Source organism: Heptranchias perlo, chromosome 3 (assembly GCF_035084215.1).
Source record: "Heptranchias perlo isolate sHepPer1 chromosome 3, sHepPer1.hap1, whole genome shotgun sequence".
NCBI classification, from domain to species: domain Eukaryota; kingdom Metazoa; phylum Chordata; class Chondrichthyes; order Hexanchiformes; family Hexanchidae; genus Heptranchias; species Heptranchias perlo.
This window is the reverse complement of record NC_090327.1, coordinates 76,510,816-76,529,806: the sequence shown is the minus strand read 5'-3', so window position 1 is coordinate 76,529,806 and position 18,991 is coordinate 76,510,816. Positions and strand designations below refer to the sequence as shown.

General features: G+C 38.8%; 1 protein-coding gene across 9 annotated transcripts in view; it reads left to right on the top strand.

Annotated features, from left to right (window-relative positions):
- ncoa2 (nuclear receptor coactivator 2) overlaps window positions 1-15,147 on the top strand; it is a 280,623-nt gene extending 265,476 nt beyond the window's left edge. For all 9 annotated transcript variants that reach the window (XM_067980345.1, XM_067980351.1, XM_067980354.1 and 6 more), the window contains one exon: window positions 10,022-15,147. In XM_067980345.1, coding sequence (XP_067836446.1) covers window positions 10,022-10,033 — 12 coding nt within the window. In that variant the 3' untranslated portion in view covers window positions 10,034-15,147. The remainder of the gene's footprint in view (window positions 1-10,021) is intronic.
- The last annotated feature ends 3,844 nt before the right edge of the window (window positions 15,148-18,991 follow it).

Below are 18,991 nucleotides of genomic sequence, written 5' to 3'. Positions count from 1 at the left end.
ACTCCAGCCTCAGGAATAGGTGGTGAGAAGCCAAACGATTGACTTAGAATTTTTTAAAATTTATTGTGATGTCATTCTTTGCAATTGATTTTAGTTCTGCAAAACTGAATTGTCCATAACATCGATGTACCAACTGCATAAAATACTAGTTTTCTGTTTTTTTTAAATGCATCCCTTCTCGTGCAGGCAGAGTATTTTATACTAAGGAAAGGGGACGGAAATGGAAAGGCTAGGATGGGGAATTGAAGGCAAAGTTGTTGAGATGAGAGAAATAGCAAGGCAGAGGGAACTAGGTATAGAATTCCAGAGGACAGGAGCATAGTGGCTGAATGAGCGACCACTGGTGGTGGAGTGGAGAGAGCGAGGGATAAGAAGTCCCGTGTTAAGAGAGTGGAAGGTGTCTGCAGGGACATAAAGCAGAAGGAGATCTCTAAGGCAGGGAGGGGTTTGGCTATTGAGATTTAAAAACAAGGGCAAGAATTTTGAAATCAACACATTGGGGCATGGGGAGTCTCTGGAGCTTGGACAGGATGGTGATCAGAATGTAGGACTTAGTGTGGGTGATGACATGGATAAGGTGTTTTGGATAAATTGAATCTTATGATATATGAAGAGCAGCTGGGAGGGTGTTGGAGAAACCAAGCTTGAGGTGAAGGGGTAGACAAGGGTTTGACAGCAGATGGGAAGAGATAGAGGCATGGGGGCAGTGTTATTGAGATGGAAGAAAGTAGTTTTGTTAATGGACAGGATGTGGGGAAGAAGCTGAGCTCAGGGTCGAGCAGACTGCCATCATCCCACGCTTCCTTATTCAGTTTGAGTTAGTAACTGAGGAGGTTGATGGACTTTTTGTTAAAAGAAAATACTATGCTCTGCTTTGCAGGCATGTTTTGAGCTGAAGATACAAAAGCTTTTATACTTTTTCAAGTTAGTCAGCATAACCAGACACACTCCAGCAAACCCAGTATGAGTTTAAAAGGTCATTGAGGTAACCTTCTGGAACATTAATGTAATTAATACTAACGAATTGGATGCCAACATGAATTGTCATAGCCTTATACTGTTTCCATCCCATTTCCCCTGGAGTCTGGAGACAAAAATACTTGATGTTTATTGGATCAGTTACATACATAGTGGTTTTATATAAAAGTGCAAGACCACACAAAATCATTCTCATCATCTTTCCCAACCTGATACGTTTTTTCTTTGTATCAAGATCCTTTTCAGATCAGCCAACATCTCTGTAAATAGTGCATAAGGCACCCAATATTAAATGCAAGCCATTAGGCTGGTCATAGGTGAAGAAATCAAACTCAGCTATACCATCAGTTCTGCCTAGTGCTTGTTAATCAGAATTTTCTTCAGTGCAACTGACAGATTTACTAATGACTGGTCACTACAAGGACACTGTTTCCTCTGACACTTACAACTATAATGAATATTCAGATGTTGAAGTACACTGAACACTGCAAAAACCATGTTTCCATGCCATTGCTCATGTACAATGGGTACAATCAGTGCTGCTTTGAATTTATGCTGCACAAGCTCAAAGATGCTCGTGCTTGAAAATTGAAACACACTCTCATTTTTGGTATGCAGTACCTAAGGATTTTTAAAGCCTGTTTTTATTGCCAATTTAAAAATTGGCTTTTTCAGGTTTTAGTTAAAAAACAGGAGAAAATAATTGGGTCCCAAAAAATCCAGGCAAGTGCATAGAAAATCATGAAAACAAAAGGTGCAGTTAAGCTAAATGGCAGCTCACAATTAATTAGAGTTTATGGACACCACTTTTATGGACTCACCATCAGTGCCTCATTTAACCCCTAGATATATTTTTAAAATTTAAAAGCAAAACTGAAGATAAGTCCTTCGAGCCACAACAACATTATCGGCCACTATGATAGTGGAACAATAAAAATTGTTAGAGATTATACACAGGAAACAGTTACAATCTTGATTTTTAGTAAATAATGCCTTGGTATGAAGTGTTCAAAATCATGAAGGATTTAGATAAAGTAAATAGAGAAACTGTTCCCATTGGCGGAAGGGTCGAGAACCAGAGGAGACAGATTTAAGGTAATTGGCAAAAGAACCAAAGGTGACATGAGGAAAAACTTTTTTAAGCACTGAGTAGTTATGATCTGGAATGTGCTGCCTGAAAGGCTGGTGGAAGCAATTCAATCGTGGCTTTCAAAAAGAAATTGGATAAATACTTGAAGGCAAAAAAATTGCAGGGCTGCAGGGAAAGAGCAGGGGAATGGGACTGACTGAATTGCTCTTATAAAGAACCAGCATAGGCCGAATCGCCTCCTTCACTGCTGTAACCATTCTATGATTTTATGTGACCTGAGTCGGTCTTAAGGAGATTATCAGTGTAGTAACTTTGCCAGTTCAGTGCTGCACTATTTTTAATTTGTTCATTGGATGTGGGCATCACTGGCAAGGCCAGCATTTATTGCCCATCCCTAATTGCCCATGAGAAGGTGGTGAGCCTCCTTGAACTGCTCCAGTCCATGTGGTGAAGGTTCTCCCACAGTGCTGTTAGGTACAGGATTTTGACCCAGCGATGATGAAGGAACGGCGATATATTTCCAAGTCAGGATGGTGTGTGACTTGGAGGGGAGCATGCAGGTGGTGGTGTTCCCATGTGCCTGCTGTCCTTGTCCTTCTAGGTGGTAGAGGCCACAGGTCTGGGAGGTGCTGTCGAAGAAGCCTTGGTGAGTTGCTGCAGTGCAACTCCATACCTAACTTGGAACGAAAGACTAAAATGTGCTGCAGCATAAAGAATACAGTCCTTGCAGCAGTACCTAAAGAAGGTCCAGTTCCCCTTTTTAAAAAAAAATCCAAATTGAACAGCCTGTTTCTTTTTCTGCCAAAAATCAATTCCAGACATACACATCAAGTTTGTGATGTCAGCATGGCAAGTACAGCATATAAAGTGTGTGTGTGCATCTCAGGACCTGATATTTGGGGTTGATTTTCAGGGCACCAAGGTTGCAAACAGTCCAGTTCAGCCTGAGAAAGTGACATGGGATAGTGGAGTTTCTTGGTGGGGGGTGGCGGTCCAGAATTTATGGTGGGGAGTGAAGATGGTGCTTTAGTCATCCCAATGTTTAGCTGATGGAAGCTACATCTCATCAAAGTCTGGATGTCAGGCAAGCAATTGGACAGCATAGAGACCATGGAAGGGACAGGAGAGGCGGTGAAGAGACCGAGCTAGGTGTCATTGGCATACATGTGGAAGCTGACTCCATGTTGTGCATTACATAGATACATACATTTCACTTTCATTTATTTTAACTCCCATTTCTTTCATTCATAAACCTCTGCAGTTATATAAAAAACCTTCCAATATACAATTTCATGTTTTCAATTAATTAAATTAATTTCATTAGAATTTCTAAATTTTTCTGCTGTTTATTCCACCTTCATTTATTTTTAACTAGCATTCCCTTTGTTTCCAACAATACCTGAAATATACCAGTAAAATATTACATTCTCCATTAATCTCACTTGTCACCTCTTTAGAAAACATGTCAAATGTGCACTGTCCTGGAATTTGAGCCTGAAAACACCATTAAGGCTTAATATTTCATAATAAAAACTCATTGTAACATACTCAATCACTGTTAATCAATAGCCCTTGTTATATTGTACATTACATGGGATGGACAGTGTAACATCCACGAGCAATATCACGGAAGATCTGCTGGTAGTTATATACTGTTTTGTTAAAGTTTGTCCATGTAGGGTTTGTAGAAACATGAGCATCATCAAGGTGGCACATTTCTATTGTGTTTGAACATTCTGATCTGCTATAAACTACAGGTGTATCTTCACATTATGTGCCATGACAACCCAATTGCAATTAATACTATGCTGCTATTAGATCCCCACTGAGTTCTCCAGTGAGTACTTTGAGTTTATTATGAAATGGATGAATGGTTTAGGTGCAAATTCTGTTAAGTGGCATAGCTGGACTACACAGGTAATTAATTTTACAACTGCACAATTAATTCTTGGCTCTAATGCATGTCACCATCTAGTGTCCAGAAATAGTAGGGAACACAGATTGTAGCCATCTTACCGATCTTGCAGTTTATAGTCTTTTTTAAAAAAAAACTTGCAATATCAAATTAAATTTGTAATGCATCATACAACCGTGTGCAAATGCTTTAAAAATATTACATACCAATTACCTAGAAGTAATTCCTTAAAATATAGATTCTTCCATTCGTTCAAAATCTAAATGTAGTTTCTGTCATCCTACCGGGAAGTGTCACTTGGGATCCTGCCGTTTAAGAAAATCATGCCTTGAACAGTCAAATGGCCGCCTTGCCCTGCCCGCCAGTTAACAACATAGGAACAGGAGTAGGCCATTTAGCCCCTCGAGCCCGTTCCGCCATTCAATGAGATCATGGCTGATCTGTGACCTAACTCCATATACCCACCTTAGCTCCATATCCCTTAATACCTTTGGTTAACTAAAAATTTTAAATCTGAGATTGATAGATAACAATTGAGCTAGCATCAACTGCCGTTTGTGGAAAAAAGTTCCAAACATCTGCCACCCTTTGCGTGTAGAAGTTTTTCCTAACTTCACTCCTGAAAGTCTGGGCTCTAATTTTTAGGCTATATTCCCTAGTCCCAGACTTTTGTTTTGGATCACACCTGTAGCTTTTTAAAAAAAATCTTTTGTCATCAGATCTGTTTTCTAAACCAGTTCAAAACTGTTTGTGTTCTGTTAGTGCTCATCTACAGTCTTAGAACTCTGGAGAGAATGTTCCTTTTTGTAGTTTTGTGTTTGCTTGTTTTTCTCTTTACAAAGTGCTTGTCGTGTTTTTTTTCACCGCCACCATCTTGATAATTGTTCCACTGTGTTCTACACCAATCAAACTGACTCTGGTCAATTCCCATTGCAACAGCTAGGCAATACAAGCTCCTGACTTTAAAATGTAAATCAAACATCACAGACCATTCCCAGAGGAGAATTTTTTTGATACTTATTTTTTGCTGTCTTCCATTGCCTCATTTTTAAATTGTGAAGCCGACTCATTTTCTGGAAGGTGATGGTTCAGTACAATAATGCTGAAGCTTGTTTCTTTAGTCCAGAGGAACTTTGGGATCCAACCCAGCTTAGAAGTGTTCTCCGCTCACTGGCTAGACAATCATACAGGCTCAGAGGACCACTGATTAAATATTCCCAGCTGGGAGAAGGCATCAAGAATCTGTGGGCCCCACACAACCTCTAGTGCTCCTCAGAACAGTTACTTCACTTGACTTCCTCATAACACCAATGACTTGTGACCTGCATGAGTTACTGGTAGATTTACTTTATCTTGTTTGGCTTGTGGATAGGGCACTTACACACACCATCCTTTTTGGAGTTTAACTGGTCTCCAGATGTCATAGTGCCAATGTTTTGTCTGCTATGTATTGTTTCTTCCGCTGAAAGGAAAGTATTAGCTAGTTGATGTGCGTGGGATACTAGGCTTTAATACAGATTGGATGAAAGATCTTCATCAGCGTTTGTTTGTTTCGTTTGGGAGTAAGACTTAAAGACGAAACCTGCCACGGAAAATTAGAGCTCATTCTACTTGTGGCCTCTTCTTGGGCCCACATAGAGAGGGCCATCTGCAAAACACAATCTGGAGCAATATACATACTTTTACTAACATTACTGTACTAACTTAACAACACAGGGTAGAACCCGGCAGTACCATGCTCCAACCTGGCCGGAAGACATTGGCTCTCAGAACCATACTGGTAAATTTTGTATGGGTTTGGTAGGGCTTGGAGCTCCTTTTACTATTTTATTCTGTTAGTATTAATGATCTTGCTTTTTTTGTGGTTATTAGTGATATTCCCTCTGGACAAAGACCCAAGAGTACAGACCAGAACGAGGCTTTCTTTACAACAGAGTAGTGGGGAAATCAGCTGACTGCACAGAGCATAGTTTTCTGAAAGGGATTAGGTCCCAGATTTCCCTTCCCAGTGAAATAATGGCAGTATTCTATTGGAAGCTGAATTTCTTTCAAAAATGAGGAAGACTAAGATTTTGGGGTTGGCAATCTATCGTTCTACTCAGTGCAAGATTATTCAAATAATGTGACTCCGTTACAGGAGGAGTTTTAAATCTTGATGACAACAGTCAAGTAGTTTTAACAGTTGGCAATGAAATCAAATCGATGAGTTCAAAGAAATTTCAATGCAACATGATGCAACTTAATGTAACTCTACATAAAATAAATTACAGGTATTAAAATAATGTAAATTGTTCATGATAGTGGCTTCCACAATTAAATAACCTGCCAACATTCACTAATTAAGCTCAGACATGAAGAATGCTCATTTGAATATGTGGAATCTGTGGAACTGCACTCTAATTTGACAATTTGTGCTATGGGCTCCATCCTAAGTGGAACTGAGTTAAGATTGCACTCTCTTTTGTGTTAAGACCCTTGCAGCTGCCAGAGATAGATGGTGCACTTGCCCATCAGTCTAGGTTGGATTTGAAGCCAGGTCCAAGGGATGAAAGGAGGCTGTGCTATTCCACTCCTGCACTAGTCATCCTCATATTAATGACCTGGAATTGGGTATAGAGGGCATAATTTCAAAGTTTGCAGGTGACACGAAACTCGAAATGTGGTAAACAATGTAGAGGCTAGTAACAGACTTCAGGAGAACATAGACAGACTAGTGAATTGGGCAGACGCATGGCAGATGAAATTTAATGCAGTGAAGTAAGGATAGAGTGACTGAACACCTTGAAAATTTTCAGTTGATCAGAGAACCAGCATGGATTTGTAAAGGGTAGGTCATGCCTGACGAACCTGATTGAATTTTTTGAAGAGGTGACTAAAGTAGTGGACAGGGGAATGTCTATGGATGTTGTTTATATGGATTTCCAGAAGGCATTCGATAAAGTCCTTCATAAGAGACTGTTAGCTAAAGTTGAAGTACATGGAATTGAGGGCAAATTATTAACCTGGTTAGGAAATTGGCTGAGCGGCAGGAGACAGTAGGGATAATGGGCAGATACTCAAATTGGCAGGATGTGACTAGTGGTTTCCAACAGGGATCTGTGTTGGGGCCTCAACTATTCACTATTTATTAACGACTTAGATGACAAGATAGATAGCCACATATCCAAGTTTGCTGATGACACATTGTAAGCAGTGTAGATGGAAGCATAAAATTACAGAGATATTAATAGATTAAGTGAATGGGCAAAACAGTGGCAAATGGAATTCAGTGTAGGCAAGTGTGAGGTCATCCACTTTGGACTTAAAAAGGATAGATCAGTGTACTTTCTAAATGGTGAAAAACACAAAACAGTGGAGGTCCAAAGAGACTTGGGGGTCCAAGTACATAGATTATTAAAATGTCATGGACAGGTACAGAAAATAATCAAAAAGGCTAATGGAATGTTGGCCTTTCTATCTAGAGGACTAGAATACAAGGGGGGGTAGGAGTTATGCTACAGCTATATAAAGTCCTGGTTAGGCCACACCTGGAGTACTGTGTTCAGTTCTGGACACCGAACCTTAGGAAGGATATATTGGCCTTGGAGGGAGTACAGCGTAGAATGATTCCTGGACTCCAAAGGTTAAATTTCGAGGAGAGATTACACAAACTAGGGTTGTATTCCCTGGAATTTAAAAGATTACGGGATTATTTCCGAAGTTTTCAAGATATTAAGGGGAACTGGTAGGGTAGATAGAGAGAAACTATTTCCACTGGATGGGAAGTTAGGGACTAGGGGACATAGTCTAAACGTTAGAGCCAGGACGTTCAGGAGTGAAGTTAGGAAACACTTCTATACACAAAGGGTGGTAGAAGTTTGGAAAACTCTTCCACAAACGGCAGTTGATGTTAGCTCAATTGTTAATTTTAAATCTGAGATAGATTGATTTTTTTTGTTAACCAAAGGTGTTAAGGGATATGGGACTACGGCAGGCATGTGTTATTAGGTCTCAGATCCGCCATGATCTCAATGAATGGCGGAACAGGCTCGAGGGGCTAAACGGCCTACTCCTGTTCCTAATAAGTGGTACATTTTGGGAGGAAAAATGAGAGGCAATATAAACTAAATGGTACAGTTTTAAAGAGCATGCAGAAACAGACACCTGGGGTGTATGTACACAGATTTTTGAAGATGGCAGGACAAGTTGAGAAGGCTTTTTTTTTTAAAAAGCGCATGGGATTCTGGGCTTTATTAATAGAGGCATAGAGTACAAAAGCAGGGAAGTTATGCTAAACCTTTATAAAACACTAGGCATCAGCTGGAGTATTGTGTTTAATTCTGGCTCCATACTTTAGGAAGGATGTCAAGGCCTTGGAGAGGGTGCAGAGATGAGGGAATTCAATTATGTGGAGAGACCAGAGAAGCTGCGGTTGTTCTCCTTTAGAGCAAAGAAGGTTAAGAGGAGATTTGATAGAGGTGTTCAAAATCGTAAAGGGTTTTGATGGAGTAAATAAGGAGAAACTGTTTCCAGTGGCAGAGGGTCGGTAACCAGAGGACACAGATTTAAGGTGATTGGCAAAAGAACCAGAGGCGACATGAAGCATTTTTTAATGCAGCGAGTTGTTATGATCTGGAATGCATTGCCTGAAACGATGATAGATAATAACTTTCAAAAGGAAATTGGATAAATACTTGAAGGAAAAAAATGTACAGAACTATGGGGAAAGAGCAGGGGAGTGGGACTAATTGGATAGCTCTACCAAAGAACTGGTGCAGGCACGATGGGCCGAATGGTTGTCTTCTGCGCTGTATGATAGCGTGTTTAATGCCATGTTAGGGTGTAATTGTTACACTAACCATGTGAAGTTCTTAATTTATGGAAGGAAAGATTAAAATATGCTAGTTATTTTAGATAACTTTCGAATGAGTATTTTGATTTAGACATTGAGGTTAACTGATGCCTTACTGTCAATCCCTGCTGTCTTGAGTGCCTTACAAGAAGAAGAAATGTACCAGATCAGGAGATAAGTTAGGAAAAAGTGAAGTATTCTGACCACAATCAGATTAAATAATCCCTTTGTATTGAAAATGTGATATTGGATGAACTTGGGCATGAGGAGGCAGAGAAAAATAAGTTTCCAATGGAAATCTAATTTTCCATACAGTTTTAAAACTTTGAAAATGAAAATCAAAGATTTTATTGAAAGTAGCATTGGATGAATTAAGTTTTGTAGATGTTTGTAATTTGGTTACTCTAAAAATGTAAAGTGGCATCTCTGTATTGTATTGGCTGTTTCTTTGCTGGTCCTGTGTAAATTACTTTTTCCAGCTCTTAAACAGCAGATAACATAAAATATTTAGCACCAAAGCTGGCTTTTGGATGTTAGTTGTTGCTGATGTGAACATAAAAGTTTTTTGCTACTTCACAGAGAGAGATTTATTATAAGAGTGCTACAATAACCAGTTGCAATGAATAATTGAGTGTACTTCCATTAGTACAGATTTATTAACCAAACGGTGAATAGTAAAAGCAGAAAGTCTAAACATGTTCCAATGTTTTAATAACTCTGTGTTGTCTCATTAAAAGGCAATACTTTAAAACATTTAAACTGTGCAACATTGTGTATGCAGTACTGACATTAATTCCTGTACTGCTATTGCTGACTCTTGCACTTTGGAATTGGAATTGGAATTTTTCTATAAAACATAACCAGTTCAACAGGCAGGACATGTAAACTAAAAATATCAAGAAAATCCTGCCGATGAATGTATTGTGAAATAGTTTTAATATCAGCATGTGTTCATTTTGGATGTTTTTAATTTTTAAAATGTATTATCACATTGGAATCCTGGGTGATGTAACGTTTATTCCAGAGTGCATAAGCTGTTTTAAAAAGCAGTATTTTAAAATGAGCATGTTGTGTGAGATGGAGAGAATGGGCAAGGAATTGCTCATATCCCAAGATCACTCAAGGTTCCTAATTCTGCAGATTTCAATATTTGTGATGTGTGCTTTCTGTTAATTAAATACCTATTTCATGCTTTTTCATTTTGCAGAAATATTGCTGACCCTCAGGATTGCTATTCCTCCTGTCTTCAACTAAGTCCAGCAGGTCCACGTGTTTGCTGATGTACAGTGCAAGGTCAACATTTAGGTGGTAACAATTATACCAACAAACGAGCTCCACCAGATCAAGCCAAGAAAAGTGCAGCAGCCAATTGAACTCTCAGCCAGTCTTAGAGAAATTGTTTGTTACAAGAGTTGCTAACAGAATGACAGGCTCCTTAGTAGCAACATACTTGCCTACTGAAGCTGCTTTGTCCATTAATTGCATTCACCATAAGTGTGACTTAAGTCTGTCCTCACAACAGACTGACATCGGCTTCGAACCTTGTCCGATGAATGTATTTCTATCGTCATTTTGCAGAATGATCACATCTTTGCTCTTTTGTTTTTGATCCTCAGTGGTTGCTGACTTTTTTCTGCTATTTAATCCAGTGTGCAGGCTTTCAGCCATGTTTTCCTCCAACAGTATTTAGAAATGAAGCCTCTTTTTCAACGGTTTTGCTGTGTTTAAAAAAAAACTTACAGATAAGCTGAGTGAATGCTGTAAGAATAAAGAATTGGTTTGGAAGGTATCTAAATGGAATTTGAAATAGTTTTTTTGTTTTTGATAAAACCACATGGGAATAGACTTCAGGTAGGTTGTTAGTTGATGTCAGCAAAAGAGTTAGTGTATTATCTTTTTATACTATGGTTCTGCTCTATGGAGTCATGGCTCAACATCCAAGATGTATGACTTTTCTGTCACAATTTTTAATTATAACGGTTAACAATTATAATGTTCTGGCTCCACAGACCACGGCTACCTGTTAAACATTCTCAACTCTAGATCCCCACCTATTTCACCATAATAACTTGTCCTACAGCTACTGTTGCAAGATGACAGGAAAAAATAAAAGCACCAACACCATCTTACCTGTTGCATGAGCAGATGGAAAGACCTTTTTGATCATTACAGTGATTACAGATCTAGTCAGGCCACTCATGTCAGAACTGTGACTCTTCTCTTTCCTTTCTCCTTCGAGATGCATACACCCACCCCATTGGTCTCTCAGGCCACGTTTCCACACCGACTCTCACTGGGATAGCTGGTTTCTTCCGAGTCGGACCCATGACCCTACCCACATAACAAAGGCAGGAAAAGTTGTTCTCTTCCAGGCAGTTGGTCTGTCTCAGGAAAGCGCCCCCTCCCCCAATCCCAGTAGCAGCAGCATCGCCCAACAAAAGCAACTGATTTCTTCTGAGCCTGGAACTCATGGCCATTTCCCCCTTTGCAGAGGCTGCAGAAACTGTTCTGCTTTCACCCAGTCAAATTCCTATTGCCATATCAGCAGCTGGTCCCTCCCTACAAAAAGGTTCCATCCTGCAACAGTAACTGGCCTCCTTTGAGCTAAGGACTAATTCTTCCTCAGAGCAGTTACTGATCTCTCTCAGGCTGTGCTCCTTTGCAGCACAAGCAGCAGTAGTGGACTCTTCTAGGAGCAGCAGGTGGTCTTTTGCAGACCAGGCTCCTTTGCAGCAGTAGCTAGTTTCTTTGTCCACCACAGCATTCAGTTCTCTAATGTGATCCACTCTCTCCTGCAGACCAAACTGAGGTGTGATCTGGAGTTCAGGTGTATCATTGAAAGCTGCCAGGTACTTCTCCACCATAAGCACTTTGAAATAATTCTGTAAGGACAACAATAACAAAAGTAAAACTACAATTTATTTCCCCTCTCCCTTCTATCATTTTAATGCACATTGCTTACCTATTTTGTATAGTTTTAATGCAGCTAGCTTGTGTTTTTGTTCACTTGTGGAAACTAGTATATAATGGCTCTATATGCATGAAGATGCAGGAAAGTAATTGGTTCACTGGCGACAAGTGAAGAAATTATGAAACTTTGAGAGGTGATGAGATAAAATTATTCTTTTGGCTGAGTTTCTGAAAGTGAGGTGACACCATGTAAAGGCTAGCTAACTGGATTCATTACTGATTCACAGTGTTTTAATGTTGGAACCCATTCATCTAAATGACATTACTACTGTTCTTTAAATTTCTTAACACTCTTAAATAGCTGCCCCGGAGCAATCGGTTTGACCTCCAATAATGGTACCGAACTGTGCAAAGAACAGGGGGGCTCTTAGAGCCGTCTGTAAATTCTGGGTCGTGTACAAGAAAAATAATCAGCATTTGACTAGTTCCTCTCATTAATTTAAGTGATGCAAATATCTTCATGTACATAGAGCCAATAATACATTACTTATAATGTTTATAATATTTCTGGTCCTAAGCCACGTGGTTTTTATTCTAATGCACAATGTTGAGTAAATCCAATTTAAACTAGCCATTCTCGTGACCTGCATGACTATGTTCAGAATTTGTTTAGGGTTTTGATGAGTTTCTATTGAACGTGTGCTTGGGGTAAATATGGGTCTTTTCCATCCTTCATTTAGTTTGTAGCCAATCTGAATTGTTGGCTTTGAAGAATTGAACATATATAATTGTGAAGTTTACTGGCACAATAAACCAAATATTTTAATGTTAACAGTTTCATTAGGGCAGAGGAGTCAAAACATTTGAAATTGATCAGATTACAAACAATGAAACTCTCTCTTGAGCAGTTTAACTCCATCACAGTACTAGCTTAGCCTACGTATATTAGTCCAGATCATTACCATATAAATAATTATAATCACAGACACAATAGCCCTGTGAGAAGTTTTCTATAACCAATGAAACTCATCTTTACACTACTGGTGTGTTTAGTCGAGTTTACTCGCATAAGCATCCCTGGGATAGTAATGCTTGTATTGTGAGCCTCAAAAATTAAAATATTATGGGCTGTTCAAGCTTACTGTTCTAAATAGCTTATTATTCATTTCAGCTTTACAGTGCTGTGGGATCAGAGAGGACAGACTTTTTTGTAAGCTACAAAAACCCAATGCTTCATTACTATTTGCTGAAGTCAGTGGCAGTTTCCAGATGCAAAATGCTGCAGATCTAGGATCAAATGTCACCACAGAACGCAAACAGCCATAACATTTTCATATGGTACAGTATTTTGTAAATTGAGACAGGATGACTTTTGGAAAGCAGTTGGGTATATAAGAGTCTGATGTATGTAACCAAGCAATAACTTTTACTTGAGAGCATATGTTTTACATACTTGTAGAATTTTGATGAAGTAAAGTTCTTAAGCTGCTGATTCAAAGTGAGGTACTACAGTATTACATTAGATACCTTGACAGCAGTGTCTCTCTTTTATTTTGTAAATAAAGAATCATGATGCCTTGATAAGTAGCTAACAAGTCTGTTTCAGTAGCATTTGTGAGGCCTGTGAGGTAACTGGCTCTTATAGATATTGAGCAACCATTTTTAGTTTTCTAAAATGTGCAAATATCATGCCAAAACCCCAACAAACTGCTTTTCTGGTCTGTATAGTTTCTCTCAATCTAACAGGATAATTAAATTGGAAGACTTTGTGAATGGGTTGGAAGCAGGTGCTTTCTTACATAGTTAGTTTATCAAGCTGTTGTAGGGTCCTGATGCCTTTGTAGTTGTGTGTCAGACTACATGGAACATGCTGTCATTTAAGGCCCGAAACCCACGCTGATCATATTGATCACTGTACAGAGACTGAATACAGACCTGTTTTTGCCTCAACAGTTGCTTTTAGGAAGGAGTGCTGCCACATCTCACAGCTACAGATCATTCAGATAAAGAACCGTATTCTTTCTGTGTTCAAATGACATCATTGTGTTTCAGACTGCTTTGGTATGATATAGCTTTATGTAAATACTGCTGTGAATTAGGAAAGTTTTCTGAAATCCAGGCATTTAATTTTGCAGACTTATAGAGCCTAGACCTTTGCATTTGTGTCTATGGGAACATTATATAATAACCTTTTATATCTGCATTTTAACTTGTTAGATATGGTTTACATCTGGATGTGTCACTTTGGAATTGTGTAAATGATAACCATTGCACTGTTGCCTACAGAGCCAAAAGATTTTTAAAACAAAAAATCTGGTTGGAGGCGGGGAAGGTGTGTGTCATATGGTAATTTAAGCTCTGTATAAAGTAACTCCAATTTATATCTTCTATAGATTTGAATGCATAAGGTCTATTCTCTTGGAAAGAGAGGGCGCATGGGAGCTACTTTCATTGGGAAGCAACATCTCTCTGATTGCATTATGTTCAATCTATAACATTTTCCTCTAACAGATTTAAAGTAATGATGCAAAATTAACATTAAGAACTATGTATTGTAATGCTGTACATTGCAGACAAGCAGGGCTATGCAGCTCCGTTTGCAAAATCCAAAGATTTCACTGAGTTGAATTTAAAATACAGCTAAGCCATGGTGTGTTGGTGTGGTTCAACATAATTTTATAGTATTTCTACACAATTGATTGTTGACTGGATGCAGACACATTCTCTGCACAAACTATTCTATGGATTTTCAATTTGATAGGCAAACCCGTCTACTTTTTTTCATTTAGAGCTTGAACTTGTTTTGTAAAATCTGTCAATTTCTTAGTACAGTGCAGGAACCTCAAATGCTATAACTTAGCATAATGCCTTAGATATGTTTTTATGTCCTGTATATTCCTAGCAGCTGTTTGTTGTATTATATTGTTTGTATAGTGAATTGTGTAAAATTTTTGGATGTGTCATCAGTTATTAATTTTTTTTTCTGTCAGATAAATAGAAATAATGGTTGCCCTAATTGCAATATGGACCCATGGTTATTGCTTAGTTTTTTTGATGTTATTTTGTTCCTTTGTGGTCAGTAGTGGGTCACTTTGTAAAATGTTTTTTCCAAGTCTCTGAGAGGTGTATATTAACGAGTTGCAAATTCTAAGCAATATGTAAAGTAAGGCTCTTCAGCAGAAGGCTTTACAGTGTTGCAAGTTCAGAGATGTATTTTTTTTTAGTTCACACTAAACACCTTTGTTTTCTTCTAGCATCCATGTTTGTATCCTTATTGTGAGCATTTTATGCCAAGTTAGGTATATTCAAAGAAATTAAAAATACATTTATGCAAGTTGTTAACTAATATTGCTTTTGCTGATGTCATTTGCTTACTTGATGTTAAATAATGCTGTTGTAAATAAAGAATCCTGTTATTGCGATGTTTAATAAAATTTAATTCCTTTGAATTTTATATTTTTTTAATAGAGAAACTGCAACAAAATTTATACAAAATTTTATGCTCAAATGCAAACATCAAAATTTGATGAACATTATACAAACTTAATGTGGAAATATGTTGACCGTTTATTTTTTTTAAAATGTAATTCCTGTTCTTTGTGCGCATGTGCTGGTTGGTGCAAAGGCCCGCCTTAAGATATCTGTGGTGATGGGGGCTCCTGACTGTAGCAGGGCCCCCAATCCAGCCACGGAAGTCTTACACAGATCTGATTTATCTCCAATATTGTGAAGTTGCTGAATGCACATTGATCAACTGTTCAGGAATCAGGGCAGCAGAGAACATTTGTGCATAGTAATCATGTTGATCTGCTGTTTAGGCGGTGCAGATGAGAAAAGTGTGCAATTGGTAAAGTCTAGAGTTTGCTGGAGAAAGTGAGAATGTATCAGGAACAAACAGAATGGGAGAATAACAAACACAAGGAGAAAGTAACCGAGAAAGGAAAGTTAAAGGGACCTGAAATTTCCTGTCTTCATTGGAGGAAACAACAATTTATACTTTTGTTAAAATTAGCAAAATAATTACTTTGTTCCCAGAACGTATAACAGAAAGATGCTTCAATTGACCCCATGAAAACCAGAATTATGGTGGTGTTAAATGAGGTACGTTCACCTTGGTCTAAATGCAATTGGGAACCCTTGTCATGTGTGCTATTGGAACAAACCTAGTTAATAGAATAGGGGAATGCATCAAATTGTGCCATTTACATGTCAATATCTGAATTTTTCCAGAGTGACACCCCTAGAATAACAGTCCACTCCTTCAGTGCTTGACTACCACAGTCTGGCATGGGGTGCGGTAGAGCAGCTCTTGCAGTCCCCAACCTTGAACTAAATGTTGTATTTATCCTATTCTCAGTGGCTAGGATGATGAGACAATCCAACCAATGAACAGTTCCAAAGACACTCTGTTCTGTCTCTTGGTCAAATTGCCTCCTGCAAACTAATAAACATATGAGTTTCTCTTACAGAGTGAGTTTGAAGTGTAAGTGCCAATTAGGCCTAAAATACAGCTTCAGGTTTCCTAATCAAGTCTGATGATTCAGCTGTGTTGAAGTACCAGGTGAACCATAGAAAAGATACAGCACAGAAGAGGGACATTTGGCCCATCGTGTCCGCGCCGGCTCGAAGAACAACCAAGTGCCCTTTCTAATCCTACCTTCCAGCACCCGGTCCGTAGCCCTGCAGCTTTACAGCACTTTAGGTGCAGATCCGGGTACTTTTGACTGAGAGGGGGTAATTTTCACTTCGGACACGGGCAGAAAACTGACGGCAGCAAATCACTCGCCCTTTATACAGACCACCTGATTTTCCTTTCCATTTACTTCACTGGAAAATAAAATCGGACGGGATGTATAACGGCGAGAGCCAATCCGCAACGGCCAGTTTTCCACTTGTACAAAGTGGGAAAAATACCCCAAAGTGTCTGTGGCATCAGAACTAAACCCAATCTTGTCCCCACCTGCACTTCCAGCAGGAAGGGGATGGCTCAATATTCTCTGGCCTAACCTGAGAGTACGAAGGCCAATTGTAGTACCCCAGCTGAGACTAACCAACCCAGCACATCGGGATTGAACCTGGATCTTCCTGGTCAGTATAGCACGATCACTCAGTGCATAAACTAGCTGAGTCCGATGAGCCCAGTTATTCTATGAAAAAAATAAACTCCCTAGACTATGCAACTAATAAAATAATTTTATTGAGGAGGAAAGAAAAATGCTAATCAACTATTTTCCCTTCGGTTTTCTTCCCTGCTGATTAGCTCCTTGCTTGGGTTTGATTTCATGGTGCCCTCTGTGGTATGCCAAGAAAGGCATATTACATGTGTGATAGGTGGTGTGTGACAGACTTTGACTGTGTGGGCTATTTTGTCCAAATGCCCACTTCAGGGCAGGGGTCACTAGTTACCAATCAGTTGCTTGAACCCAAGCAGATTTCTTTTTCTCCCTTTCATGGTCCAGAGGGACTTAAACCAATTGTAGTGCCCTGACTGCTGTGCCAGTTGTGATCAGCTCAGTTGGCATAGACTGGGAATCGAATCTGGGACTTACAGTTCTTCATGATCTGTTTGTTTCATACCAGAGGCCTGAAATTCCACAACACAAAACAGGATCATGTTTTTCTTCATTGAAGTAGTAGGAATGTACAGTTCTGAAACATGCATTTCTCGATATAATTTTTCAGTGGTAAAAACAGTATTCTTCCATTTTTTTTTTATGAAGAGAAATTGATAGATACCATCCCATCTCTGGGATGGTATCGATCAACCATGCTTTCTGAGCTCAATTCCTAACTTTTTTTAAACCTAGAAAAGTGGGAGAACTTGCGATAAGGATAAGGAAACATTTGCTTACAATCAAATCTTAGACTTCATGTTTTGTATTTCCAGCTGCCTTGGTCTAGACTTTTCTAGTGAAAATTAAGCATTATTTTTCAACTTTTCATTGTTATCCAAAGCAATTGTGTCTTCACTGCAACCACTGAGATCAGCTAACTGCACAAACTAGAGGTTCAACACTACCTAGCTGAATACCACACTGGGTGCTTCATTCACCCAGAGCCATTGGGAAGCCCTGTTGCAAAAGTTTTGTTTCTCTAATGTTTGAACTAGGAACATAGCATTGCCTGGAGATGAATTGTGGAGGGGGAGGGACAAAGTTCTCCTGAGGATTCTGTAAGAGATCCAAGCCAAATAGCTTTTTCTTATATAAATCTTGTATGAAATTTGAGGGAAATGGCTCTGAATTCTTTGAGAATTCTTCTTTATTTAATACCCTTTCAGATCAGAGTGACTAGGTAAAAGGGCAGTTCGAAGGATTTGGGGGGTGGGGTGAAGATTTGAAGGCTGATAATTATATGTACATGTACCAAATTTGGATTACGTGAGTGGGAGGGAGCATAGCTGTCTTGAAAGCTGAGTATTACCCTTGTGTTTAATTCACTCGTGATGATTGTGTTGGGAGAGGGATGAGAGTGGTATTAGAAGACTAGAGGTTTATTTTTGCCTGCGCTGTTTAAGATAATTATAGTGGGGTAATGAAATATAGGACAGTGTCAAAAATATTCTGTCAAATGCTCAGTTTTTCAGTAATATAAGTACTACAAAATAATGCTAAGACATTACTAAAAAAGCATTAAAGGAGAAAAGACCATTTAACCATCAAGCACTTTCCTTCCACAGAGATGTAAACCCCAATGGATTGAGATATCAGGCTTACAGATTAGTCAAACATTAGAGAAACAAAACTTTGGCTCTATCCCAACCCCTTTAACCTCTTTTGGAAAAGTTCTAAAAGTGGCCCTGCCCCTAATCTTGTAACTAGTAAATACAATGTCTATTTTATTCTAATAAATCCCAACTGTTTGAATCTGTATTGTCCTTCAGTTAATGAAACCTTGTTCATGTTGAACATGGTTTATTTGAGAAGGCTTTTGAAGATATTGAAACCTCCTCTGATCCTGGAGAGAATAGGATCCCCGTTTTTTTTTCTATAACACGATCCTTAAGACATATTCACTCATATTAGCGGCGATGAATTAAAGCAGCACTGTAATCGGGTGCACTCAAAATTTGAATCAAGAGGTTTCTTGACTAATCTGTAAGCCTGATATCTCAAAAACCTACAAGTAAAAGAGAACAAACAGAGTAATAGAAGAAAAATCCATTATGTGAATTAGGTATGCTGCTGCATGGGTTCATGGCCTGAAAAACTTCAATGTGATCTTGAATGAGAAATACCTGAGCAGTGCACAGGATGAAGACACTTGC